Source organism: Ovis aries, chromosome 4 (genome assembly GCF_016772045.2).
Source record: "Ovis aries strain OAR_USU_Benz2616 breed Rambouillet chromosome 4, ARS-UI_Ramb_v3.0, whole genome shotgun sequence".
Taxonomy (NCBI): Eukaryota; Metazoa; Chordata; class Mammalia; order Artiodactyla; family Bovidae; genus Ovis; species Ovis aries.
In genome coordinates, this window is record NC_056057.1 from 114,002,807 (window position 1) to 114,030,595 (window position 27,789).

At 43.1% G+C, this 27,789-nt stretch overlaps 1 protein-coding gene across 2 annotated transcripts; it reads left to right on the forward strand.

The window, feature by feature from the left end:
* The first annotated feature begins 204 nt into the window (after positions 1-204).
* GIMAP8 (GTPase, IMAP family member 8) lies at positions 205-15,735 on the forward strand. Of its 2 annotated transcripts, none has more exons than XM_042249020.2 (4): positions 205-600; positions 6,841-7,471; positions 10,332-10,377; positions 13,465-15,735. In XM_042249020.2, the coding sequence occupies exons 2-4, from the start codon at positions 6,896-6,898 to the stop codon at positions 14,145-14,147; spliced, it is 1,305 nt and encodes a 434-aa protein (XP_042104954.1). In that variant the 5' UTR covers positions 205-600; positions 6,841-6,895; the 3' UTR covers positions 14,148-15,735. The 2 variants fall into 2 exon arrangements, with proteins under 2 accessions (XP_042104954.1, XP_027824780.1); XM_027968979.3 differs by having other exon boundaries at positions 6,844-7,471.
* The last annotated feature ends 12,054 nt before the right edge of the window (positions 15,736-27,789 follow it).

The following is a 27,789-nucleotide window of genomic DNA, read 5'->3' on the forward strand; positions in this document are numbered from 1 at the left end:
GGGGATGGGATTCAAGGAGGGCCCCCACCTCGGAAGGCAGGAGAGCCGCTGTTACAGCAAGCCGGGAGCGCTGCTGCAGGGCCGACGGAGGGCAGGGACGCGGTGGGAGAAGAAGGTAAGCTGTGTTTGCGGATTTCCACCCGGATCCAGAGGAAGGCTGGGGGCGGGGATCTGCGGGCCCTCCCCACCGCTGGCGCTGCCCCCAGAGGCACCCCGTCCTGGGCCCTGGGCACAGCCAGCCTTCTCCTCCGAAAGCCCCTTCGGAAGCTCGGCTGGGGCTCCGCCCCTCGGTCCCGCGGGGGCCCCCGCCCGTGGGCGCGCCGAGCTGGGTGGGCGCTGTCCCTCTTGGACTCCGACCGCCCTGACGCTGACGTCCTCACCCTGCTGATCTGGCGTCGCTTTACTGAACTTCCCCTCCCACCGCCCTCGAAACCTATTTCTAGGAACCTCTTCCTCCTCCGAATTGCTCCTGACTCTGCCCTGCTCTACCCGCGCGGCTCCACCATCCCCTGAGCAGACCGAGCGGCCGCCTCACCCAGCGCAGCGGCCGGCGGGACCCGGCGGCGCTGAGGCTGTGAGAGACCAGGGCACTGGACCGAGGTGCGTGTGCGGCGGGGATACCTGGGCACGGGGCGCCGGGCGGGGACGGGGCAGGGGAAGGCGGCCGACCCCCAGGGCCGCCTGGAGGGCTTGCTTTCAGAGGCTCTGGGATGTCCCTCCCGCTCCAGCCTGCGGGGCCGGGTTTTTGGGGAGGGGGCACCCAGAGGTTTCCGCCGTTCCGGGAGTCATGCCCGAGGGCAGCCTTCCCAGGAAGGGGCAGTTCTGGGAGGGGCTGCTCTCCCCACCTATGAAGGCCTGGAAGAAAAACAAGGGGCACGACCGGCTCCTCGAATCCCCTAATTTCACGGCTGTGACACAGAGTACTACCCTCCCACCCCCGCCCTCGGGAATTCAGCGATAGCTGCCTGCCTCCTTGAGAAGCAGAGGGCAGGGAACCTGGCCATTTGGACACTGATTTTCCACATTCACTTTCCTGTTATTTCCCATTTCAGTTCAGTAGCTCAGTCGTGTCCGACTCTTTGCGACCCCATGGACTGCAGCACGCCAAGCCACCCTGTCCATCACCAACTCCCAGAGGCTACTCAGACTCACGTCCCTTGAGTCGGTGATGCCATCCAACCATCTCATATTCTGTTGTCTCCTTTTCCTCTCGACCTCAATCTTTCTCAGCATCAGGGTCTTTTCCAATGAGTCAGTTCTACGAATCAGGTGGCCAAAGCTCATTTGGAGCTTCAGCTTCAGCATCAGTCCTTCCAGTGAGCATTCAGGACTGATTTCCTTCAGGATGGGCTGGTCGAAGGGATTCTCAAGAGTCTTTTCCAACACCACAGTTCAAAAGCTCAAAAAAAAAAAAAAAAATCAAAAGATATTTCCCAGCCCTTGCACAATTAAGATTCCATTAACTGTGCATTGAAAGTGGTCAGTGTTTGGTCAGAAAGCCAAAATACTTTCAGAAGGCAATGGCAACCCACTCCAGTACTCTTGCCTGGAAAATCCCATTGACTGAGGGGCCTGGTGGGCTGCAGTCCATGGGGTCGCTAGGAGTCGGACGCGACTGAGCGACTTCACTTTCACTTTTCACTTTCATGCGTTGGAGAAGGAAATGGCAACCCACTCCAGTGTTCTTGCTTGGAGAATCCCAGGGATGGAGGAGCCTGGTGGGCTGCCATCTATGGGGTTGCGCAGAGTTGGACACGACTGAAGTGACTTAGCAGGCTGTCACTTGTGAACTCTTTCCCTTCCTCCTGCTGGGCTGGGAATGAGAGCTCTCCAAGAAGGGCTCCAGAAGCTTCTCTGACCACCTTTTTCAGTGCAAATAGACCGCCCTTGATATGGGAGGAAGCTTTGGTTGGATGGATGCCTGAAGCCATGTTCCCCTTTGGGCTATATCCTGAGAAGAAGGTGGAGGCTGCCTCAGAATGTCAGCAGGAGTTCTGGAGAAAGTCTGTCTGTCTGTCCTTTTCTCTCTGTTGCTCTGTTGGGGTCTCCAGAGTGGTCTGGGAGATGATGAGAAAATGTGAGTTATCAAGGAGAGAGTGGGGGTGGGTTGGTTCCCTTTTGTCCTTAAAAGGATTTTCTGTACCTTTGGAAGAAAATGTACAGATTGGGCAATTGTATATATATATATATATATATATATATATATATACACACACACACACACACACACACACACAAAGGGAAAGAGAATTAGTTCTGATTGAATATGGCATCATTGGCTGGAAGGGGTCTAATAAACATTTCATCATAATGAGGAACCATATGAAACAATGATGTGTACTTGGGAAATAAATAGGTCTTTGCTTCCTCAAGCTTATTTACTCACTAATCTTTTAAAAAATTTAATGTTCAAAAATATACCACTTCTTCACTTGATCAGGAAACAATGTAAAGTCACTTTTCTTTTATTATTCAAAGTTATTCAAATTATTACTCTTTTATTATTTATTATTCAAAGGGACATCACTTCAGTCTCCCTCTCCACTTCTAGAAACAATTTTTCTTCCTTTCCTCACGTCTGTCACTCTTACCATTTATTTCACACCATTCATTGAGCATATACTATATGCCAGACATAATATTAGAACTCAGGGACATAGAACAAGACAGGCATGGTCTCTGCGCTTATAGAGTTTCATGCTAAGGGCACCAAAGAGAAAATGAAAAAAGTAAACACAATAAATAATGCTAGATAGAAACAGTGTTACAATGGCAATAAGGAGAGTCAGGATATAGGGAATTAGGGTGAAGGTGTCTTTATACAGGGGTGTGTCTGGGTCAGAAGAGGCTCTTAGAAGAGTCCCAACAGTGACTGGGCTTCTCTCCTTGCCGTAACGTTGGAGGTGCGTGTTTTGAGCTGAGATGGGCTTTGCCTCTTGCATCATGTGGAGATCCAGCAGATGCCTGTAGGGAGGAGCCCAGGCCTCCATCCATGGCCCTGATGAGCTTCTCCTCAGCTCAGCCCTATATTTCCTCTAAGGTGAAGCTTCTTGAGGGCAGGTGTATGTCCTTCCTTTGCTACCTTCTCTGATTCCTTCCTCACAGTCCACCAATACTCTTCTCATAAGAAGTGGGAACTTTCAAAATAGCTGCACAGAATAAGGGCTTTTCTCCTTCACTTTCTTCAGCTGTGGTTCCTTGTCCTTCAAGTCAGTAACCATCTGCTCAGTCATAGCGAGTATTTATTGAATGTCTTCTTGACTTTGTAGATATGCTAGTGAATGAAACAGAACAAGTTCCTTCTAGTAATGGGGAGACAAAACAAGAAAGTGATAAGCAAGTGAATGCACCTTTCATTGAAAGTGGGTGCTGTGGAGAAAAATAAATCAGGGCAGGGAGATGGGATATGTTTGCGGGGTGTGGGGGGAGAGTAGCTTTTAAATATAGGATGACTGAAGAAGGCCTCTTGAACCACAGAGACAGGTCTGGTGGAGACCTAAAGGAAGTGAACCTGCCTGGCATAAGTGTGGGGGGAGAATGTTCTAGCTCAGGTGAGCCACCAGCATGAAGCCCCAAGGTCACATGTTTGAGGACTATCAGGGAGGCAGACAAGCAAGGTGGAAACAGGTGGTGGATGAGGCCAGATCGGGCAGGGTCTTGTTCAGTTCAGTCACTCAGTCGTGTCCGACTCTTTGTGACCCCATGGACTACAGCACGCCAGGCCTCCCTGTCCATCACCAGCTCCCAGAGCTTGCTCAAACTCATGTCCATTGAGTTGGTGATGCCACCGTGAAGGCTTTACCTGTTCTTTGAATGGGTAGGAGGCCACTGGGGGACTTGGGGCTGATGAGTGATACCATCTGTCTCTGAGTGTAGAAGGATGACAGATTCTAGGAGAAGGGTAGAAGCAGGAAGTTAAGTTATTGCGGAAGTCCAGTTCAATCTGGAAAAATCAGGAGGGGCTTGACACGGAGGGGACATGCTGCTGCTGCTGCTGCTGCTGCTGCTGCTGCTGCTGCTGTGTCACTTCAGTCGTGTCCGACTCTGTGCGACCACATAGACGGCAGCCCACCAGGCTCACCCACCCCTGGGATTCTCCAGGCAAGAACACTGGAGTGGGTTGCCATCTCGTGGTGTAAAATGGAGGGTTTCCAGGCAGACAGGAGGTGGGGGTGCATACTAGGGGACTGGAACTAAGGGAGCAGATGTGAGGTGGGGTCCCTGATTGTGAAAGGCACCTATGATTACAGGCCGCACATTCCTTCCAAGCCCACAGGAGACATTTACAAAAATTTTATTTGGCCAAAATGTAAAACCTCTACCAGTGACAGCTATTTCATACAGATGTTGTTCTCTGACCATAAAGCAATAACATTCAAAAATAAATGAAAAGATAGTCTCCCAAGATATTTTTTAATAATCACTTTTTAAAATTTATGGGTTGGAAAGAAATCACAGTTGAAATTAGAACATATTTAAAACTGATCAACAAAAAGCAGCAGCATTGAGATGTCAGTTCTTTTCAACCAAAGCTGTGAATTCAATGCAATAATATTCAGCATTTCATCAGGAAAGTGACAACTGATTGAAAAGTTCTAGAGAAGATAAAAAAGCTGAGAGTAGCAAGAAAATTTTGAACATGTGCAAGGGGTTGGGACTTGCTCGATCAGAAAAGTAGCTTATTTAATTTTATTTTAAAATTATACTAATGAAGTCATATTGATTTTGGTGATTAAGGTTTTCTCGTTCACAAATAGACCAAATCCAGGGGACACAACAGAGAACCTTGGGGCACACTTGGACAATAGGGGTCCCTGGTACCTGACAGAATCATCTGGGAAGGATGGACTCCTGGAGAAATGGATGAGGAAGCTTGGCTCTTTCTGTGGATTCTGAGTCAGTTAGGAACTAAAGGTGACTCCCACCCTGGCTTCTCAAACGTGAAGGTTCACGGGAATCACCTGGAATTTGTGAAACTACAGGTGCTGATGCAGGGGGCTGCGGTGGGCCCAGGACTCTGCGTTTCTAACAGGGACCCAGATGTTGGCAATATTGCTAGTCTGTGAATCCCATTTTGAGTAGCAGCAGCTTAACTTGTGAGACTATTAATTGTTTATTTAACCAAGGGGTCTCGAGGGTGTTCTGGCAGCTCCATGACATCATTGGGGACCCTCTTTATCTTTCTGCTCTACCACCTTTAGCTTGGTGATGAATGTTGACGTCTCGTCCCTCTTATTTGTTGCCTCATTGCCCACAATATCTGCTGTGATTCCTGCAATCACATTAAAATTTCATGCAAGAAGAAGGGGCAAGGGGTGACAACAGGAGCTCTCGACTTGAGTCTGCCCCTACCATCAGGAAAACAATAGCATTTCCAGAAGGCCCAAGCAAGTATTCCCTGAGCTCTCACCAGGGAGAAGGGGGTCCCATGGACACCCTTAGCTGGAAGGGAAGTTGGGAGACAGTGTATTAGTTTCCTACTGATGCTGTTACAAATTGACACAAACTTAATTGCTCAAAACCCAAAGATTTATTATTTGACAGCTCTGGAAGTTGCAAGTCCTAAAATCAAGGTGCTGGGTAGGGCTGTGATCCTGAGAATCTGTTTTCTTGCTTTTTCCAGCTTGGCTCATGACCTCTTCCTCCATCTTTAAAGTCAACAGAGTAGCATTTTCGAGCCTCTCTGTCTCTGATCTCTGCTTCTGTTCTCCCATCTCTTCTCACTCTAGAACCTCTCATAACGTGATTATATTGGGCCCACCTCAGTGACCCTCTTAGCTAAGTCGGTAAATAGTATGCCTGCAATGCAGGAGACCCAGGTTTGATTCCTGGGTTGGGAAGATCCCCTGGAAAAGGAAATGGCAACCCACTCCAGTATTCTTGGCTGGAGAAACCCATGACAGAGGAGCCTGGCAGGCTACAGTCCATGGGTTTGCCAAGAGTTGGACGCAACCTAGCGACTAAACTACCACCACCACAGTGACCCAAGGATATCTCCCCATCACAAGGTCCTTAGTTACACTGGCTAAGCCCTGTACCAGGTAAAGTAATGCATTTGGTCACAACAGGGATTAATTAGCACATGGCCATCTGTGTCCCCCCTCTCCTTTTTTAAAAAGGGGACCTTTGTCCTGTGTATCTCAGTGAGTGTGTAGATTTCCTCCAGCATGTAGAGTTGGTGATGTGTATAGAGAAAGGGTTGGTGTTTGTTTAGGCAATCAACAATATTTTGACGTTTTTACCAATATGGATTTATTTTTAAATTTATTTTGTTTTTGCTTTTTTTTTGGTGTTGGGAGTACAGATGAATTTTATTTTCTCCTTCACTATTTTTGAGGTTTTCCCAAATTTTACAACAAACACTTCTAACTTCATAAACCCCACTCCTCCCAGTCTGCTTTTCAAAAAGGACACTGGAGGGTGGTGAAATACCCAGCTCTGAGTTGAGGTCTAGCGAGAGCCTGGGTTTGTTTTAGAGACAAGAGCACAGAGAAGAATCTGGAAACAAGATTCCTTGTCTCCATCTAGTCTGAATCTAGGACTTCCGTTGTCCAAATTCTCAGAGAAAAGAGTCAGAAAGAGAAGGTACTTTCATGCTGTTCCTCTATTCATTCTGTGAGTTGATTACTGAAAGTGAAAGTGGCTCAGTCGTGTCCGACTCTTTGCGACCCCAAGGACTGTAGTCCATGGAATTGTCCAGGCCAGAATACTGGAGTGGGTAGCCTTTTCCTTTTCCAGGGGATCTTCCCAACCCAGGGATCGAACCCAGGTCTCCCGCATTGCAGGCAGATTCTTTACCAGCTGAGCTTTGATTACTGATGTGTTGCTTTTTTGTCCCAGCAGAAGCACTCGAAGCCCAAGTCAGGAGAGCGAGTCAAAGCGGGGCTCCTCCAGGATGGATGTGAGGCTTCTTCTCTTAGGGAAGCGAGGCGCAGGGAAAAGTGCCACAGGAAACAGCATTCTGGGCAAAGCCGAGTTCGAGTCCAGGTTCAGTGAGCAGCCGGTGACTAGAAGCTGCCAGAGAGGGAGTGGGGTCACGCAGGGGAGGGAGGTTGTGGTCATCGACACCCCCGACATTTTCTCTTCGGATAACATTAAGCGCTGCTTGGAGCTCTCCGCTCCCAGCCTCCACGCCCTGCTTCTGGTAATTCCCCTTGGCAACTATACGGTGGAGGACAGACAAACAGCCGAGCGCATTCAGAATGTGTTTGATGAGAAAGCCAGGAAGCACACCATTATCATCTTCACTCGGAAGGACGAGGAGGGCTCGCTGGAGGACTACGTTAAAAACACCACATCTATTTGGGACTTGGTTCAGCACTCTAGTGGTCAATACTGCGCTTTCAACAACAAGGCAAGTAAGGATGAGCAGGATGCCCAGGTGAAGGAGCTCCTCTGCAAGGTCGAGGATTTGGTGAAAAACAAAGGACCATACACAGTGAACTTAAGGGATGAAGACAGTAGATTCCAGGTGAGAATTCTTGTTAAGGTCTCCAAGGATCTCTGTTGTTAGAGCTGGTGAGATAAAGGCACAAATAAGTGAAATGTTGCATAGAATTTTGTTTTTTAAGGACACGGCAACCCACTCCAGTACTCTTACCTGGGAAATCCCATGGACAGAGGAGTCTGGCAGGCTACAGTCCATGAGGTCACGGAAATGGCGGGCATGACTTATCGACTAAACAACGACAGCAACAAGGGGACATTTATCCATAAACTGGGAAGATGAGGCTACTTTACTGGCAAATTAATAGATACATTTAAGTCCTTTTCTGACTTTAACCTTCATAGTACTGGACACACAAATGACTCATTAGACCCTCTCTTCCCTTGGCTTCAGTAAAACCACACTCTCCTTGTTTTCTTCTCCTCTCTTGCTACCGAAGAGGTTGCTGAATCCACCTCTATGACCTCTGCTGCTGCTGCTAAGCCACTTCAGTCGTGTCTGACTCTGTGTGACCCCATAGACGGCAGCCCACTCGGCTCCTCTGTCCCTGGGATTCTCCAGGCGAGAACACTGGAGTGGGTTGCCATTTCCTTCTCCAATGTGTGAAAGTGAAAAGTGAAAGTGAAGTTGCTCAGGCGACCTCTAACAGCTGACATTTTCAGGGCTTGGTTCAAGCCCTTCCTCCATTCTTCACACTTTTTTCTCCCTCAGGTAATTCCACATTTTTACAGCTTTGAGCTTTAGCTATAGCTAATAGTTTCCAAGTTAATCCCTTCAGTCTAGGTCCTTCTTCTGAGTTCTGATTCCTTTATCCATCCGATTGCTATTTGACGTTGCCCTCTTGACGGATCTCAAAATTAATATGTCCAGACTTTTGTTTTTCCCTCTGAAATCTGTTCTACTTCAGTTCTCTTCTCAATCCCGCCAATGACTATCCTGCTCACCATTCTCTTCAAACCTAAGCTCAGATGTCAGCTTTGATACCACTGCCAGCTGGCATTTGGCTTCCAGGGCGTCATCATCTTGTGTGACTGAGGCACCTGGAAACCACCTGCTTCTCTCTGTCACCATGACTACCATCTAATCCAGGTCAGCCTCTTCTCTTGCCTGTTCAGTTCAGTCGCTCAGTCATGTCTGACTCTTTGTGACCCCATGGACTGCAGCATGCCAGGCCTCCCTGTCCAACACCAACTCTCAAAGTTTACTCAAACTCATGTCCATCGAGTCGGTGAGGCCATCCAACCATCTCATCCTCTGTTGTCCCCTTCTGCTCCCACCTTCAATCTTTCCCAGCATCAGGGTCTTTTCAAATGAGTCAGTTCTTCACATCAAGTGGCCAAAGTATTGGAGTTTCAGCTTCAGCATCAGTCCTTCCAATGACTATTCAGGACTGATTTCCTTTAGGATGGACTGGTTGGATCTCCTTGCTCTCCAAGGGACTCTTAAGGAGTCTTGCCTGTACTATTTTACGATTACTCTACTAACAATTTCCCCCCTCATTCATTCTTGGGCCTTTCCCTTCCTGCGCCCACCCATTTCACACAAATAGGTGGAGTGCTATTTTAGTTGATTTTAAGACTTCTGATTTCATGCCAATTTAAGAAACATTTTATTTATTTATTTTTCATTTTTGGCTGTGCTGGGTTTTCATTGTCACCCGTGGGCTTTTTCTAGTTGTGACAAGTGGGGGCTACTCTAGTTGCAGTGCACGGGCATCTCATTTCAGTGGCTTCTCTTTTTGTGGATCACGGACTCTAGAGTATCACGGCCTTCAGTAGCTTTGGGACTTGAACTCTAGAGCACAGGCTTAGTAACTGTGGCACCTGGGCTTAGTTGCCCTGCAGCATATGGAATCTTCCTGAACCAGGGATTAAGCCCATGTCCTTTGCATTTTCAGGCAGATTCTTAACCACTGGACCACTAGGGAAGTTCCATGATTTCATACCAGTTTAACTGTGGGGAGTGAGGCTTCTCTAGGAAGGTGAAGGGGATGTTAATTGTGTGTTTGACTGTCCATCTTTCATTGTCTCCGGTTGCCTGTCTGGATGGGGAAGGATCCAAACTGCTGGATTTCACGTTAGAAGTGTCATCTCTCTCTTGGGGGTGCAGTGAAGGAAGAAGACCTTGGGGATAACATGGGAAACTTCATTTCCAATCTCCTCCCTTCCATGTCCTTCAAAGGCACTGCACAGGCCTCACTTGACTAGTTTCTTCTTCTAGGGAGTCCAGAAGCTCTCCTAAGCTTCTGGATTTTCTCCAGGAATAGCAAGAACCCTGGGAGACTTTGGAAAGAATTACCTTACTAGTGGAGTAATAGTATGGGCTTCCCTGATGGCTCACAGTGGGGACTGCAGGGAAGTAAAGTTAGAAAGTGCTTTAGGAAAAATTCCTGGGTGAGATGGGATTTGTGGGGCTCGTCTGAGCCCCACAAACCCACCTAGACATGGAAGCAATCTAGATGTCAGTCAAAAGATGAATGGATAAAGAAGCTGTGGTACATATATACAATGGAATATTATTCAGCCATAGAAAGGAACACCTTTGAGTCAGTTTTATTGAGGTGGATGAACTTAGAATACAGGTAACTGAACCTAGATACAGACTGAAGTAAGTCAGAAAGAGATAAACAAAGAGAAACACAACCTTCTTACTTCTGGGAAGCCTATTGCAGCAGTAGCAACAGTGGGGTCCTAAGATTAGTTTCATCATGAACAAAACTACACAGGCTAGCAGGGACCATGACCGTGACCATGACCATGATTTGATCACATCCTAATTATCAAATTACTCTGAATTACATACTTGTGTCTCCATTCCTTTACTTTGTGAAAAACTGAGATTTTAGATCTGTGTGCCTCATTTCCCCTTTTTGTTCTCTTTCTAGGATTCTGTGAATGAAGACACATTTCAGAGGAAGGACTATCCACATGGTAAGATAATCCTTAAAAACTGTTAAGCTCATATCTGTATTCTTTTGAATGCATCATGCATCAAAATAAAGTGGAAAATTATCTAGATAAGTTAGAACAAAAACTCATCCTGTAACAATGAGCAATGTTGAGCATCTTTTCATGTGTCTATTAGCTATCTGTATGTCTTCTTTGGAGAAATGCCAGCTTAGGTCTTCTGTCCACTTTTTGATTGGGTCGTTTGTTTTTCTGGTATTGAGTTGCAGCACTATTTACAATAGCTAGGACATGGAAGCAATCTAGATGTCCATCAACAGATGAATGGATAAAGAAGTTGTGATACATATATACAATGGAATATTACTCAGCCATGGAAAGGAATACATTTGAGTCCGTTTTAATGAGGTGGATGAACCTAGAATACAAAGTGAAGTAAGTCAAAAAGAGAAAAACAATTATCATTTATTAATGCATATATACAGAATCTAGAAAGATGGTGCTGATGAACCTATTTGCAGGGCAGCAATGGAGATGCAGACACAGAGAATAGACCTGTGAACATGGCAGGGGTGGGGAGGAAAGGGTGGGATGAATGGAGAGATTGTAGCATGGAAACATATACATTACCCTAGGTAAGATAGCTAGCTAGTGGGAATTTGCTGTATGACTCAGGGAATTCAAACCAGGGCTCAGCAGCAATCTAGAGGGGTGAGATGGGGTGGGAGGTTCAAGAGGGAAGGGCCATATGTATATACCTATGGCTGATTCATGTTGATGTATGCCGGAAATCAACACAATATTGTAAAGCAACTATCCTCCAATTAAAAATAAATATTTTTTTGGAAAAAGCTGGAAAAAAATAATGCATCCTGGAGCCCTAGCTGATGCTGGGGCCCACAATTTGTCCCCAAGGGAGTCTCAAACATTTGTGAGTAGGTGCAGCACCAGCACCTACCTACTGGAGGAGGAAATGGCAACCCACTCCAGTGTTCTTGCCTGGAGAATCCCAGGGACGGGGGAGCCTGGTAGACTGCCGTCTCTGGGGTTGCACAGAGTCGGACATAACTGAAACGACTTAGCAGCAGCACCAGCAGAGGCTCTGGACACGGCATGGGTGCCCCCATCCTTCTTGCAAATGTTTCAGAGCTGGGCTTGCCTCTTGCAGCTTCTTTCCTGACTCAGCCTCTTCTTCCAGCCTGGGATCCCAATGTTGCACTCCTGCTGGGAAGCAGAAATAACTCCACATGTATGCCTGCTCAGTGGTGCCTGACTCTTTGTGACCCCATGGACTATAGCCCTCCAGGCCCCTGTGTCCATGGGATTCTCCAGGCAAGAAAACTAGAGTGGGTTGCCATGCCCTCCTGCAGGGGATCTTCCCAAACTTGGGTCTCCCACATTGCGGGCAGACTCTTTACTGTCTTGAGTCACCAGGGACTAAACTATTTATTTATGGCTGTTCTGGGTCTTTGTTGCCGCCAAGGCTTTTCTCTAGTTTCAGAGAATGATCGGGGGCTACTTTCTAATTGTGGTGGGCTCAGTAGTTTCGGCTCCTGGGCTCTAGAGCACAAGCACAGTAATCGTGGCATATGGGATCTTCCCAGATCAGGGATCGAACCCGTGTCTCCTGTATTGGCAGGCAGATTCTTTACCACTGAGCCTCTAGGGAAGCCTGCATTTTACTAAACTTATGTGCCTTTCCATGCACTGTACTGTAAGTAAGTAAGTGTTAGTCACTCAGTCATGTCTGACTCTGTGGCCCCATGGACTGTAGCCCACAGGTTCCTCTGTCCATGGGATTCTCCAGGCAAGAATACTGGAGTGGGTTTCTATTCCCTTCTCCAGGGGATCTTCCTGACCCAGGGATCAAACCTGGGTCTCCTGCATTGCAGGCAGATTCTTTACCATCTGAGCCACCTGGAAGTCCTGACGTGGTCTCTAATTCTCTCCTGACTCTTCTCCCATCCCTTCAACTAGATGGTGAACATCTTGAGGGAAAAAGTTGACCTTTTCCAGTCTCTTGTCTTCCCTGCAGTGTATCTGTTGCCCAGAGCTTAGCACTTAGTGCTGGTGATGAGATAGTAAAGAACCAAGAGAGTGGATACAGAGGTCAAGGCAGGGGAAAGGTAGAGGCAGAGGGAGGGGAGGAGAGGAGAGGGGAGGAAGAAGAGAAGAGTAGAACAAAGGATCCAGGACTGCCTCCTGGCTCTTTACTCTTCCCTCTGTTGGAGAAGGGGGGCCATTTTACTGGACAAGCACAGGGAGCCTGGGTGCTCCCGAGGGTCATGCCCCACATGGCCCTATGTGGGTTTGATTAATCCAACCACACTACCCTACCCACAGCTTAAGCAAAAGTCCGCATCTACTCAGTGCTACAAGTTCTATTGACCTGAGCTGGGATTCTTCCAGCCTAGTTCTATTCATCCCATTCTCTTCTGCTTCAAAGATCCTCACTTGAAAAGAACATCAGACCAAAAGGAGCGTATCTGTTCGGTGTGCCCTTTCACATTCTTAATGGAGATCCTGAAAGCATAGGCATGTGGGAAAGTCAGAGGAGCTGCGTGGAGGAAGCCTGACTTGAAACAGGCTTTGGGAAGTGGATAGAGTTTAGATGACTGAGCAGAAAGCTCCAGAGGGTACACTAGCAACTTGAAGGAAGGATGTAGAACTGAGCATCTACTTGTGAGGGGACCAAGGGGCGTGGTCTTGATGGAGATGAAGGGCTCACACATCTAGATGTGGAATGGGGAAGTGAGACCAGATTGTAGAGGTAGGTGGTGTCCACACTCTCTCAGGGTATGAGAGAGGGACTTAAGATATACATTTTTTTAAAATCCTGTAAGTATAACTATGAGATTGTGGGTTCAGGATAAATAATTCAATAATTTCTCCTGGAGAGAAGAGCATCAGATAGGTTTCTATCTTTGTTTTGAGGTGGATATTAGTAACTTGGTAAAATTCACAATTGAGAACTATGAGGCCTGAATGGAAGACTGAGATCATGGTACAAGTGCGAAGTCATAAGGAAAACCCCAATAATATGTATTGTAAGAGCTCTGTGCATCTCTGATCTCATTTATAAGGTAATGTCTCCTGCTTTCTTTTCAACAGAGCCCCTGTGCATTATCCTCGTGGGGAAGAGCGGGACTGGGAAGAGTGCCACTGGGAACACCATCCTCGGGAGCCCGGAGTTCCACTCTCAGCTGAAAGCACAGCCGGTCACTACGAGCTGCCACGTCGGCAGGAGAACATGGAATGGGCAGGATGTTGTGGTTGTGGACACTCCATCACTCTGTCAGGAGTCCAGAGCTGATGGGGACCTATCCAAGCTCAAGAAGGCAGACGAGGACTGTAGGTCCTACTATAAAGAAGGGAGTACAGTTCTGGTTGTGGTGTTACAGCTGGGACGGATCACTACAGGGGACAAAAAGGCAGTGGTGGACCTAGAGCGCATCTTTGGAGCAGAAGTTATGAAATACACGATTGTGCTGTTCACCTGGAAGGAAGAGCTAGAGACTGGGAACCTTGATGATTATGTTAATAACACAGATAACAAGCATCTTAAGAGCATAATTAAAAAATGTGAGGGGAGATATTGTGCTTTTAATAACAAAGAAACTGGCCAAGCCAGGGAAGACCAGGCAGCAGAGCTTTTGACAATGGCCAGTAAAGTGATAAATTGCGGGGGACAGAATAAAAATTGCCATAAATTGGATGTAAGCAAAAATAAGAAAAATATTCAGAGAAAGTTCTCCCAATTACTGTCATTTAAAGGAAAGTTTCCAGGAAAATGAAATGGGGTCTCTTTAAGTTGAAGATACCCTCAGGCTACAAGCATGGGGGAGGCATGGCAGGGGGATGGGAAGAGGGACCATGACTTTGAGAGCTTGAGAGATGAATGCATCTCAGCTTGTGATGCTTCAGCTCTTTGTAGGTAAATAAGTAGTCAGACAGGGCATATAGTAGGGGATAATAAAGGAGAAAGAAGAAATAAGGTAGGGAAATCTGCTAAAGGGCTTCAGATATTAGGCTGATATTAAGGATCAGAGTCAAGTCACAAGAATCACTTCACCTGTGTAGGTAGACTGGAGTCAGGACAGACACTGGGACTAAGGCCAAGGAGAGCTTGGGGTCAGAATTCAGATAGTCACATGAGAACCAGGGGATTCAGTACACGAGAGTAAGACAATGTCCTGCTAACTCCTGGGCATGGCAGAACGGAGAAGTTGGACTTCTGTGAGCCTCTCTGTTTCTGGGCACTGCTTGCCAGGTTCTCCCAGCTCCCCAGCTCCCCCAGGGGCGCTCTCAGGACCTTCTTTTCCTCATGTGGTTACTTCTTACTTCTTTCCTTGTTCCAAGCTGGAGTGGAAAGTGGTACCCAGTCTACCCTCCTTTGCTCCCCCTGAGGAAATGGACATGAATCTGTGAAGTATCAAAAGACTTTATTGCTAATCATTCATGGTGACACAGACTAGAACAAAAATTAGAAGCATGGTAAAGTTGCTAATTAGATAATCTTGTAAAATTTAAAATTCTAAGTAAAATTCTAGATTTCCTCTAGAATTTTCAGAAAAAGTTACTGAAAACTCCTTTGCATTCCTTTCTCTCTTCGTCTCCCTTTCTCTTTCTCTCCACCCCCATCCCATTCCCTGAGGCTTGTGCATCCATGCTCAGTCATGTCCAACTCTTTATGATCCCACGGACTATAGCCTTCTGTGGACAGGCTCCTTTGTTCATGGGATTTTCCAGGCAAGAATACTGGGGTGGGTTGCCATTTCTTCCTGCAAGGGATCTTCCCAACCCAGAGAATGAACCGAAGTCTCCTGTGTCTCCTGCATTGGCAGATGGATTCTTTACCACTGAGCCAACTGAGAATCCCCTCCCCAAGGCTTAGGAACTCAAATAATAATGGCTTAAACAAGTTAAGGGTTTATTGCATGTCTTATGTCAAGAAATCCAGGAGTAAGCAGTTTGGGGCCAGTGTAGCACTGACATTCCAGTGTCTTTCTGCCTTTCTGCCCCTCATTGGCATGGGTGTCTCCATACTTAAGGTTGCTTCTTGGTTCCTATTTACGGCTAGGCAGATTATGTTGAGAGCTACCTAGTGTGGGTGATAAATGAGAACTATGACATCTGCCAGTTAGGTGTAAGGTCAGATGTTTTCAATACTAACCTCTTTATATATGTTTTGAGGACATGATCTATGTCATCTGCTTTTTTAAAATTTCAAAATTTCAGATTATCTCAAGATTAACCCATTTATAAGAGCATAGACTGTCATCATTAATACTTTTGTACTCTGTATAGCCCTTAATAAATTCTGGAAGGTGTGTGTAAATATATTCAGTTGAGTAAAATAATAAAGATGAAATTTATTATGAATTCATGTCCTCCTCATGATTCTTATTTTTCTGATGTGGGGGAAGATCATGCTTCCATAGAGAGGAAATGATGTTTAGATACTTTGACTCTGATGAAGTTTTTGCATCTTTGATGCATGAAGACCTTTAAACTGGGTGACAGTCACTTTACTAGCCTCTGCCAACTCAAGAATCTTCTACTCTGAGCATTTCACAACAGCAAGGACAAACAAAAATAACTGGTATTAGAGGCAGGTACATAGGAGGAATAAAGTCTAGAAGCCATTATGTGCCTCTTGCCATAGCTTCCCTTTGGCTTAAATGTGGGAACAAATCCCAAGGTGCTACCCATGATTGAGCAGGTGACATTGGGGACCTGCATGAGGTGGGTAATGTGTGGGCTGAGCAAAACGATGTACATTGCCAGGGGAGAGGAGAAAGAGGCAGGAAGAATATTTGAAGAAATAATGGCTGCAAGCTTCCAAAATTTGATGAAAAACATTAATCTACACTTTTAAGAAACTCAGTGAACTTCACGTAGGATAAATTCAAAGAAACTCATATCCACTATAATTAAATTACAAAAGACAAAGACAAAGAAAGAATCTTGAAGGCAGCAAGAAAGAATAGACATTGCATTCAAGGAATCCTCAACAAGATTAACAGCTAATTTCTCATCAGAAACCATAGAAGTCAGTGGTCCATAGGATGGCACATTCAAAGTGCTGAAAGAAAAGACTGCGAACCCCACAGTATTTATCCAGCAAAACTGTTCTTTGAAAATTAAGATTTAAAATATCCCCAGATAGAAGTGGAAAGAATTTATTGACTTCAGAACTACCCTACAAGATAAGATCCTGAGAAAAAAGAACAAAGCTGGAAGTATCATGTTCCCTGACTTCAGATTATACTACAAAGCTTTACTAACCAAAACAGTATGGTACTGGCACATGAAAATGAACTCAAAATGGATTAAGCATCTAAATGTAGGACTGGAAACCATAAAAATTTTAGAAGAAAACATAGTTATAACACTCTTTGACATGTCTTGAAGTGAAGTGAAGTGAGTGAAGTGTTAGTTGTTCAGTCATATCTGACTCTTTGTGACCCCATGGACTGTAGCCCACCAGACTCCTCTGTCCATGGAATTCTCCAGGCAAGAATACTGGAGTGGGTAGCCATTCCTTCTCCACGGGTTCTTCCTCACCTGAGCCTGGGTCTCCTGCATTGCCAGCAGATTCTTTACCATCTAAGCCACCATTTACCATCTAAGCCACCAGAGAAGCCTAGCCCTAAATATAGGGCTGGAAACCATAAAAATTCTAGAAGAAAACATAGTTAGAACACTCTGACATGTCTTAGTAATATCTTTTTGGATCTGTCTCCTCAGGCAAGGGTAACAGATGCAAAAATAAACAAATGGGACCTAATTAAGTTTAAAAGCTTTTGCACAGCTAAGGAACAATCAACAAAACAAAAAAGCAACATACTAAATGGGAAAAGATATTTGTAAATGATGTGCTTGATAAGGAGTTATTACCTAAAATATATAAAGAACTAACACAACTTAATATGAAAAAATGCACAACCAAACCATCTGATTAAAAAATGGGTTGAATTCTTACTGACAGGAATATGTGGAAATTAAACAGCACATTCCTCAATAACCAATGGGCCAAAGAGGAAATCACAAGGAAATTTAGAAAATATTTTGAGATGAATGAAAATGAAGACATACCAAAACTTATGAGATGCAGTTAACACATGGATGTTTAGAGGGAAATATAAAGTTGTAAATGTCTTTATTAAAAAATTAATAATGTAGTCTTCCACTTTAAGAAATCAGAGAAAGAAGAGCCACTAAACATAAAGCAAGTGGAAGAAAGAAAACAATAAAGCTCAGAGTAGAAATAAATGCAACAGGGAATAGAAAAGCAATAAAGAAAATGAATGAAACTACAACTTGATCCTTTGGAAAAAAAAATCAACAAAAATTTTGTGGCTAGTCTGACCAAGAAATAGAAGGCTAAAATTACTAAAATTAGAAAGGAAAGAGAATACAGTGCCATTGACCTTACAGAAATAAAAAGGATATAAGGAAAAACAAAGACAACTGTATGCTGACATATTAGATAACGGGTGAAATGGACAAATTCCTAGAAAGACACAAGCTACTGAATGTGAGTAAAATTGAAAAAAATCTGAACATATCTATAACCTGCATGTAAGAGATTAAATTAGCAATTAAAATAACTACCCCCAAAGGAAAACCAGATCACTGATGAATTCCACTAAACATTTAAAGGGAGAATTAACACCAATACTTTTTTCCAGTAGTCGTGTATGGATGTAAGAGTTGGACTATAAAGAAAGCTGAGTGGCTAAGAATTGATGCTTTTGAACTGTGGTATTGGAGAAGAGTCTTGAGAGTCCCTTGCACTGCAAGAAGATTCAACCAGTCAATCCAAAAGGAAATCAGTTCTGAATATTCATTGGAAGGACTGATGCTGAAGCTGAAACTCCAATACTTTGGCCACCTGATGCAAAGAACTAACTCCTTGGAAAAGACCCTGATGCTGGGAAAGATTGAAGGCAGGAGGAGAAGTGGATGACAGAGGATGAGATGGTTGGATAGCATCACTGACTCGATGGACATGAGTTTGAGCAAGCTTTGGGAGCTGGTGATGGACAGGGAGGCCTGGCGTGCTGCAGTCCATGGGGTCACAAAGAGTCAGACATGAGTGAGTGACTGAACTGAACTAACTGAACACTAATACTTCTCAAACAAAAAGTGAGAGGAGAAAGTACTTCACTACTTTTGTATGAGCTCAGTATTATCCAGACAAAGATATTACAAGAAAAGGAAACTACAGACTAATAACCTTATGAATATAGACATAAAACCCTCAACAAAATACTAATAGAGTACAGCAACTTATAAGAGCAAGTATATTCCTGGATTTACCCAAGGAAAGCCAGATTGATTCAATATATGAATGTCAGTCAGTGTGTTCCACCATATCAGTAGAATGAAGGGCAAAAATCACATGATCATCTCAATAGACACAGAAATAAGTCTGACAAAATCCAAGACCCATTTAATGATAAAAACACTCTATAAACTAGGAAGAAATAGAGTCATGATATCCTTTCACTTATTGTCCTTGTATGCTTCTCAACTGATTTACAAATTCTAGACTCCTTGGTATTTTAAGCAAAGCTCTTCATGGTGGGGCATCCATTCAGATCTCCACTATTCTTATTCCTGCAATCATACCCGAGGCTCCTGCCCTTCTGCCTGCATTGCTTCCTACAGCAGCTCTCACACTTCTCCCAGTCCCCACACCTTCCCAGACAAACACACACATGCTGTGGATGACTACGACCCCAATTCATCATGGAATATTCATCTTAAATCTCACTTTTTTTTTTTTTTTGGTCCTTGCCATGTGTCACATGAGATATTAGTTCCTCTACCAAGGATTGAACCCGTGCTCCCTGCAATGGAAGCATAGAGTCTTAACTCCTGGATCACCAAGGAAGTCCCTTACATCTCGTATTCTAAAGGAAAGTTTTCTGACTCACCCAAGACTGACTGAAGTGCCCCTATTTGATTCTATCATGTTTATTGCACACCCAGATCAGGCTTGCTATGAATACTTCTTATCTGTATCCCCAAGTATATTGTAAAATCCTTGGTGACAGAAGACTCTGTTTTGAATTATATCCTGATATTTAATATGTCCAAGACCCTCAATTTATGATTCGTCACTCAGATGTCACTTGAAATCCCCTACTCTTTGATGAATTGGTGAAATTTGGTCTAGGCTGTAATTACCACAAATGTAAGAGTTCAGAGTCCTTCCCACAATTTCTGAGTTCTTTTTACTTCTTCCTCAGCTTTTTCTGTTTCCTCATTCCCATGAAATTATGCATTTTTTCTATTTCAGCCTATGACTCTAACTCAGAGTTTTCACTGTTTTATAAAAAAAACCCAGCATCCACACACATTTATTCATATTCAGCGTTTTCTTTCTTTTTTCAGTTTTAGACAATTTACCAGAGACTCTGCAGAGTACAAGAGTCAGCACACAGGATTCCTCTCCCTTTTTGGTCACTCACTTTTCTTTGCTCTCCTCTCTTAAAAAAAAAAGCAAATAAAGGGACTTCCTTGGTGGTCCAGTGGTTAGGAAACCTCCTTCCAATGCAGGGGATGCGGTTTTGATCCTAGGTCAGGTAACAAAGATCCCATGTTTCCTGAGGCAATTAAGCCCATGAGCCACATCAAAGATCCTGTGTACCACAGCTAAGACTCGACACAGCTAAATAAGCAAATATTTACAAAATCTTTTTAAGAGGTTTTAACTGATGTATGAGATCCTGTCCCTGAGTAGATAGTAATATCTCTCTTTTAGTTCAACAAGCTTTGGTTGAAAAAACAACAACACATCTTACTCCTCATCCTCCCCACATTGGAAAAAAATTAATTGAACAAAAAACCTTTCCTGTGTATTCAGAATATTAAATAAATAGCAGGTGAACAACAAATGTGGGCCAAAGAATATTCAGAACACTCCATCAGATTTAACAAGAAGATATATTTGTACTGATTTCTCGTATGCAACTTGTTTTCTATGAATATTTAAAAGACTCAATTCTAAATCTTTTAGCTCCTGGAGAAGATCTGTCTCTTTTAAATTTTCTCCATTCCGCCCCCCCCCCCTCCAGCCATTTGCTGCCTGTTATTTCAGGTTGTTTGAGTGCTGAAAGCACTGAAAGTGTCTTCTCTAGGTTCCTGATTTTCCCCTCTATCTCAGGGTCTCTGGCTGTTGACTGATACTTGATTATGCACTTCCTGCTTCACAGATTTTGGCCTCCTTTGCCCTTTATTTTGTAGGGGCTGTTTATGATAACGGCTTACTATTTCTTCCTTGTGGTTTCATATTCTGGGGTGGTTTCTAATACATCTTGAGAACAGTACTTGTTTGTTTCTTACTGCTGGATTTCTTAAAGTCTTTCCAATCTTGGCTCCTCACTGGGTACTTCACTTAGAACTGCTTTGTAAATTACTGATTTCACTGGAAACACTATGCCCCCAAATTTGTACTAACACTGTGGCCATATTTCTGTAGTTGATGGCTGAAATTGAAGAAAGTAGGGAAAACCACTAGACCATTCAGGTATAACCTAAATCAAATCTCTTATGATTATACAGTGGAAGTGAGAAATAGATTTAAGGGACTAGATCTGATAGATAGAGTGCCTGATGAACTATGGACGGAGGTTCGTGACATTGTCCAGGAGACAGGGATCAAGACCATCCCTGTGGAAAAGAAATGCAAAAAAGCAAAATGGCTGTCTGGGGAGGCCTTACAAATAGCTGTGAAAAGAAGAGAAGCGAAAAGCACAGGAGAAGAGGAAAGATATAAGCATCTGAATGCAGAGTTCCAAGAATAGCAAGAAGAGATAAGAATTCCTTCTTCAGCCATCAATGCAAAGAAATAGAGGCAAACAACAGAATGGGAAATACTAGAGATCTCTTCAAGAAAATTAGAGATACCAAGGGAACATTTCATGCAAAGATGGGCTCGATAAAGGATAGAAATGGTATGGACCTAACAGAAGCAGAAGACATTAAGAAGAGGTGGCAGGAATACACAGAAGAACTGTACAAAAAAGATCTTCATGACCAAGATAATCACGATGGTGTGATCACTCACCTAGAGCCAGACATCCTGGATTGTGATGTCAAGTGGGCCTTAGAAAGCATCACTACGAACAAAGCTAGTGGAGGTAATGGGATTCCACTTGAGCTATTTCAAATCCTGAAACATGATGCTGTGAGAGTGCTTTACTCAATATGCCAGCCAATTTGGAAAACTCAGCAGTGGCCACAGGACTGGAAAAGGTCACTTTTCACTCCAATCCCAAAGAAAGGTAATGCCAAAGAATGCTCAAACTACCACACAATTGCACCCATCTCACACGCTAGTAAAGTAATGCTTAAAATTCTCTAAGCCAGGCTTCAGCAATACATGAACCATGAACTTCCAGATGTTCAAGCTGATTTTAGAAAAGGCAGAGGAACCAGAGATCAAATTGCCAACATCCACTGGATCATGGAAAAAGCAAGAGTTCCAGAAACACATCTACTTCTGATTTATTGACTATGCCAAAGCCTTTGACTGTGTGGATCACAATAAACTGGAAAATTATGAAAGAGATGGGAATACCGACCAACTAACTTGCCTCTTGAGAAATCTGTATGCAGGTCAGGAAGCAACACTTAGAACTGGACATGGAACAACAGACTGGTTTCAAATAGGAAAAGGAGTATGTCAAGGCTGTATATTGTCACCCTGCTTATTTAACTTCTATGCAGAGTACATCATGAGATATGCTGGACTGGAGGAAGCACAAGCTGGAATCAAGATTGCTGGGAGAAATATCAATAACCTCAGATATGCAGATGACACCACCCTTATGGCAGAAAGTGAAGAGGAGCTAAAAAACCTCTTGATGAAAGTGAAAGAGGAGACTGAAAAAGTTGGCTTAAAGCTCAACATTCAGAAAACAAAGATCATGGCATCTAGTCCCATCACTTCATGGGAAATAGATGGGGGAACAGTGGAAACAGTGTCAGACTTTATTTTTTTTTGGCTCCAAAATCACTGCAGATGATGATTGCAGCCATGAAATTAAAAGACGCTTACTCCTTGGGAGAAAAGTTATGACCAACCTAGATAGCATATTAAAAAGCAGAGACATTATTTTGCCGACTAAGGTCTGTCTAGTCAAGGCTATGGTTTTTCCTGTGGTCATGTATGGATGTGAGAGTTGGACGGTGAAGAAAGCTGAGCGCTGAAGAATTGATGCTTTTGAACTGTGGTGTTGGAGAAGACTCTTGAGAGTCCCTTGGACTGCAAGGAGATCCAACCAGTCCGTTCCGAAGGAGATCAGCCCTGGGATTTCTTTGGAAGGAATGATGCTGAAGCTGAAACTACAGTACTTTGGCCACCTCATGTGAAGAGTTGACTCATTGGAAAAGACTCTGATGCTGAGAGAGACTGGGGGCAGGAGGAAAAGTGGATGACAGAGAATGAGATGGCTGGATGGCATCACGGACTCGATAGAGGTGAGTCTGAGTGAACTCCCTGTGTTGTTGATGGGCAGAGAGGCCTGGCGTGCTGTGATTCATGGGGTCGCAAAGAGTCAGACACGACTGAACGACTGAACTGAACTGAACTGAACTGTACCTGTGAAGAACAAAGCTGGTAGAATCCAACTGTGTAGTCATCGACACATAACCTGGCAGCACATGTAGCTGTTTACACTGTGCTCCTCTGCATTTGGGTACCAAGCAAAGACTGTATAAGTAGAGGACACTGGTTTGGAAATAGCTGTTGTTAACACTCCTTGCCTCCCTTTGTCTCCTTGACTTCCAAACCCAAACAGTACTAATACGGTGTATGAAAGTTTCAATAGACTGCATTTCAAGAACCAGGTCCAAAGTGAAATTTACAACCAGATAACAAGTGGCAACAAGCAAATTTTTGCTTTGACAAGAGTTTGGCTAGAAGGCCAAGCTCATCATCAATGGTGTCATTTTCTTTCTTTCTTTCTTTTTTTTTAAATTTTGATGGCAGAGTGTATTTTTAATTTAGAGAATCTTGGGTATACTGACAAGCTCATGGAGTTTTAAGAGCCAGGGCCTATTTCAAAGGTGTAATCTGATAGGAAGGAAGAAGTAGGCAGAGAGTTCTTTGCTTGCCTCCTGAGTTGCTGACAAGTGGCCCCACCAGTGTTGCTCAAAATATTCTGGAACCTGTGCTTCCAGTTTGACCAAGACAGTCCATTTGCCAGGTTTGCTCATGGTTGTGTTGGCAAGTATTGGTCTGAGCAATGAGCTGATGGGGAAGTAGATACAAAGGCTGAGAAAGGAGAAAGAACAAAGGTTGGGACCTCAACGAACCCAGGCACCCCACACTGCACCAAGACAGTCAGACAGTAAGGCCGTTGGTGTTTCTTTTCTTTTTTTTTGGATTTATTTATTTATTCTACTTTACAATATTGTATTGGTTTTGCCATACATCAACATGATCCACCACAGGTGTACATGTGTTCCCCATCCTGAACCCCCTCCCACCTCCCTCCCCATACCATCCCTCTGGGTCATCCCAGTGCACTAGCCCCAAGCATCCTGTATCCTGCATTGAACCTGGACTGGTGATTCGTTTCATATATGATATTATACATGTTTCAATGCCATTCCCCCAAATCATCCCACCCTCTCCCTCTCCCACAGATTCCCAAAGACTGCTCTACACATCTGTGTCTCTTTTGCTGTCTCGCATCCAGGGTTATCATTACCATCTTTCTAAATTCCATATATATGCATTAGTATATTGTATTGGTGTTTTTCTTTCTGGCTTACTTCACTCTGTATAATCGGCTCCAGTTTCATCCATCTCATTAGAACTGATTCAAATGTATTCTTTTTAATGGCTGAGTAATACTCCATTGTGTATATGTACCACAGCTTTCTTATCGATTCATCTGCTGATGGACATCTAGGTAGCTTCCATGTCCTGGCTATTATAAATAGTGCTGCAATGAACATTGGGGTACATGTGTCTCTTTCAATTCTGGTTTCCTCGGTGTGTATGCCCAGCAGTGGGATTGCTGGGTCATGTGGCAGTTCTATTTCCAGTTTTTAAAGGAATCTCCACACTGTTTTCCATAGTGGTTGTACTAGATTGCATTCCCACCACCAGTGTAAGAGGGTTCCCTTTTCTCCACACCCTCTTCAGCATTTATTGCTTGTAGATTTTTGGATGGCAGCCATTCTGACTGGTGTGAAATGGTACCCCTTTGTGGTTTTGATTTGCATTTCTCTGACAAATGCAAATCAAAACCACAATGAGGTACCATTTTGTGGTTTTGATTTGCATTTCTCTGATAATGAGTGATGTAGAGCATCTTTTCATTTGTTTATTAGCCATCTGTATGTCTTCTTAGGAGAAATGCCTATTTAGTTCTTTGGCCCATTTTTTGATTGGGTCATTTATTTTTCTGGAATTGAGCTGCAGGAGTTGCTTGTATAGTTTTGAGATTAGTTGTTTGTCAGTTGCTTCATTTGCTATTGTTTTCTCCCATTCTGAAGACTGTCTTTTCACCTTGCTTAGAGTTTCCTTTGTTGTGCAGAAGCTTTTAATTTTAATTAGGTCCCATTTGTTTATTTTTGCATTTATTTCCAATATTCTGGGAGGTGGGTCATAGAGGATCCTGCTGTGATTTATGTCAGAGAGTGTTTTGCCTATGTTCTCCTCTAGGAGTTTTAAAGTTTCTGGTCTTACATTTAGATCTTTAATCCATTTTGAGTTTATTTTTGTGTATGGTGTTAGAAAGTGATCTAGTTTCATTCTTTTACAAGTGGTTGACCAGTTTTCCCAGCACCACTTGTTAAAGAGATTGTCTTTTCTCCATTGTATATTCTTGCCTCCTTTGTCAAAGATAAGGTGTCCATAGGTGCGTGGATTTATCTCTGGGCTCTCTATTTTGTTCCATTGATCTATATTTCTGTCTTTGTGCTAGTATCATACTGTCTTGCTGACTGTGGCTTTGTAGTAAATCCTGAAGTCAGGCAGGTTGATTCCTCCAGTTTCATTCTTCTTTCTCAAGATTGCTTTGGCTATTCGAGGATTTTTGTATTTCCATACAAATGGTGAAATTATCTGTTCTAGCTCTGTGAAAAATACTGTTGGTAGCTTGATAGGGATTGCATTGAATCTATAGATTGCTTTAGGTAGTATACTCATTTTCACTATATTGATTCTTCTGATCCATGAACACGGTATATTTCTCCATCTATTAGTGTCCTCTTTGATTTCTTTCACCAGTGTTTTATAGTTTTCTATATATGGGTCTTTAGTTTCTTTAGGTAGATATATTCCTAAGTATTTTATTCTTTTCATTGCAATGGTGAATGGAATTGTTTCCTTAATTTCTCTTTCTATTTTCTCATTTTTAGTGTATAGGAATGCAAGGGATTTCTGTGTGTTGATTTTATATCCTGCTACTTTACTCTATTCATTGATTAGCTCTAGTAGTTTTCTGGTGGGGTCTTTAGGGTTTTCTATGTAGAGGATCATGTCATCTGCAAACAGTCAGAGTTTTACTTCTTCTTGTCCAGTTTGGATTCCTTTTATTTCTTTTTCTGCTCTGATTGCTGTGGCCAAAACTTCCAAAACTATGTTGAATAGTAGTGGTGGGAGTGGGCACCCTTGTCTTGTTCCTGACTTTAGGGGAAATACTTTCAATTTTTCATCATTGAAGATAATGTTCTCTGTGGGTTTGTCATATATAGCTTTTATTATGTTGAGGTATGTTCCTTCTATTCCTGCTTTCTGGAGAGTTTTTATCATAAATGGATGTTGAATTTTGTCAAAGGCTTTCTCTGCATCTATTGAGATGATCATATGGCTTTTATTTTTCAATTTGTTAATTGATTGATTTGTGGATATTGAAGAATCCTTGCATCCCTGGGATAAAGCCCACTTGGTCATTGTGTATGATCTCTTTAATGTGTTTTTGGATTCTGATTGCTAGAATTTTGTTAAGGATTTTTGCATCTATGTTCATCAGTGATATTGGCCTGTAGTTTTCTTCTTTGGTGGCATCTTTGTCAGGTTTTGGTATTAAGGTGATGGTGGCCTCATAGAATGATTTTGAAGGTTTACCTTCCTCTGCAATTTCTGGAAGAGTTTGAGTAGGATAGGTGTTAGCTCATCTAGAAAGTTTTGGTAGAATTCAGCTGTGAAGCTGTCTGGACCTGGGCTTTTGTTTGTTGGAAGATTTCTGATTACAGTTTCAATTTCCGTGCTTGTGATGGGTCTGTTAAGATTTTTTATTTCTTCCTAGTTCAGTTTTGGAAAGTTGTACTTTTCTAAGAATTTATCCATTTCTTCCACGTTGTCCATTCTATTGGCATATAATTGCTGATAGTAGTCTCTTATGATCCTTTGTATTTCTGTGTTGTCTGTTGTGATCTCTCCAATTTCATTTCTAATTTTATTGACTTGATTTTTCTCGCTTTGTTTCTTGATGAGTCTGGCTAATGGTTTGTCAATTTTATTTATCCTTTGAAAGAATCAGCTTTTGGCTTTGTTGATTTTTGCTATGGTCTCTTTTGTTTCTTTTGCACTTATTTCTGCTCCAATTTTTAAGTTTTCTTTCCTTCTACTAACCCTGGGATTCTTCATTTCTTCCTTTTCTATTTGCTTTAGGTGTAGAGTTAGGTTATTTATTTGACTTTTTTCTTGTTTTAAGCCTGTATTGCTATGAACCTTCCCCTTAGCGCTGCTTTTACAGTGTCCCACAGGTTTTGGGTTGTTGTGTTTTCATTTTTATTTGTTTCTATGCATATTTTGATTTCTTTTTTGATTTCTTCTGTGATTTGTTGGTTATTCAGCAGTGTGTTGTTCAGCCTCCATATGTTGGAATTTTTAATAGTTTTTCTCCTGTAGTTGAGAGCTAATCTTACTGCATTGTGGTCAGAAAAGATGCTTGGGATGATTTCATTTTTTTTTTTTTTGAATTTACCAAGGCTAGATTTATGGCCCAGGATGTGATCTATCCTGGAGAAGGTTCTGCGTGCGCTTGAGAAAAGGATGAAATTCATTATTTTGGAGTGAAATGTTCTGTAGATATCAAGTAGGTCTAGCTGGTCTATTGTGTCATTTAAAGTTTGCATTTCTTTGTTAATTTTCTGTTGAGTTGATCTATCCATAGATGTGAGTGGGGTATTAAAGTCTCCCACTATTATTGTGTTATTGTTAATTTCCTCTTTCATACTTGTTAGCATTTGCCTTACATATTGTGGTGCTCCTAAGTTGGGTGCATATATATTTAAAATTGTTATATCTTCTTCTTGGATTGATCCTTTGATCATTATGTAGTGGTCTTCTTTGTCTCTTTTCACAGCCTTTGTTTTAAAGTCTATTTTATCTGATATGAGTATTGCTATTCCTGCTTTCTTTTGGTCTCCAATTGCGTGGAATATCTTTTTCCAGCCCTT

Bases quoted from the DNA above. Each gene is read 5' to 3' on its own strand.
- GIMAP8 (XM_042249020.2), top strand. From the start codon at position 6,896: ATGGATGTGAGGCTTCTTCTCTTAGGGAAGCGAGGCGCAGGGAAAAGT. The intron at 7,472-10,331 runs GTGAGAATTCTT...TTCTCTTTCTAG, and splicing joins ATGAAGACAGTAGATTCCAG to GATTCTGTGAATGAAGACAC. The intron at 10,378-13,464 runs GTAAGATAATCC...TCTTTTCAACAG, and splicing joins GAGGAAGGACTATCCACATG to AGCCCCTGTGCATTATCCTC.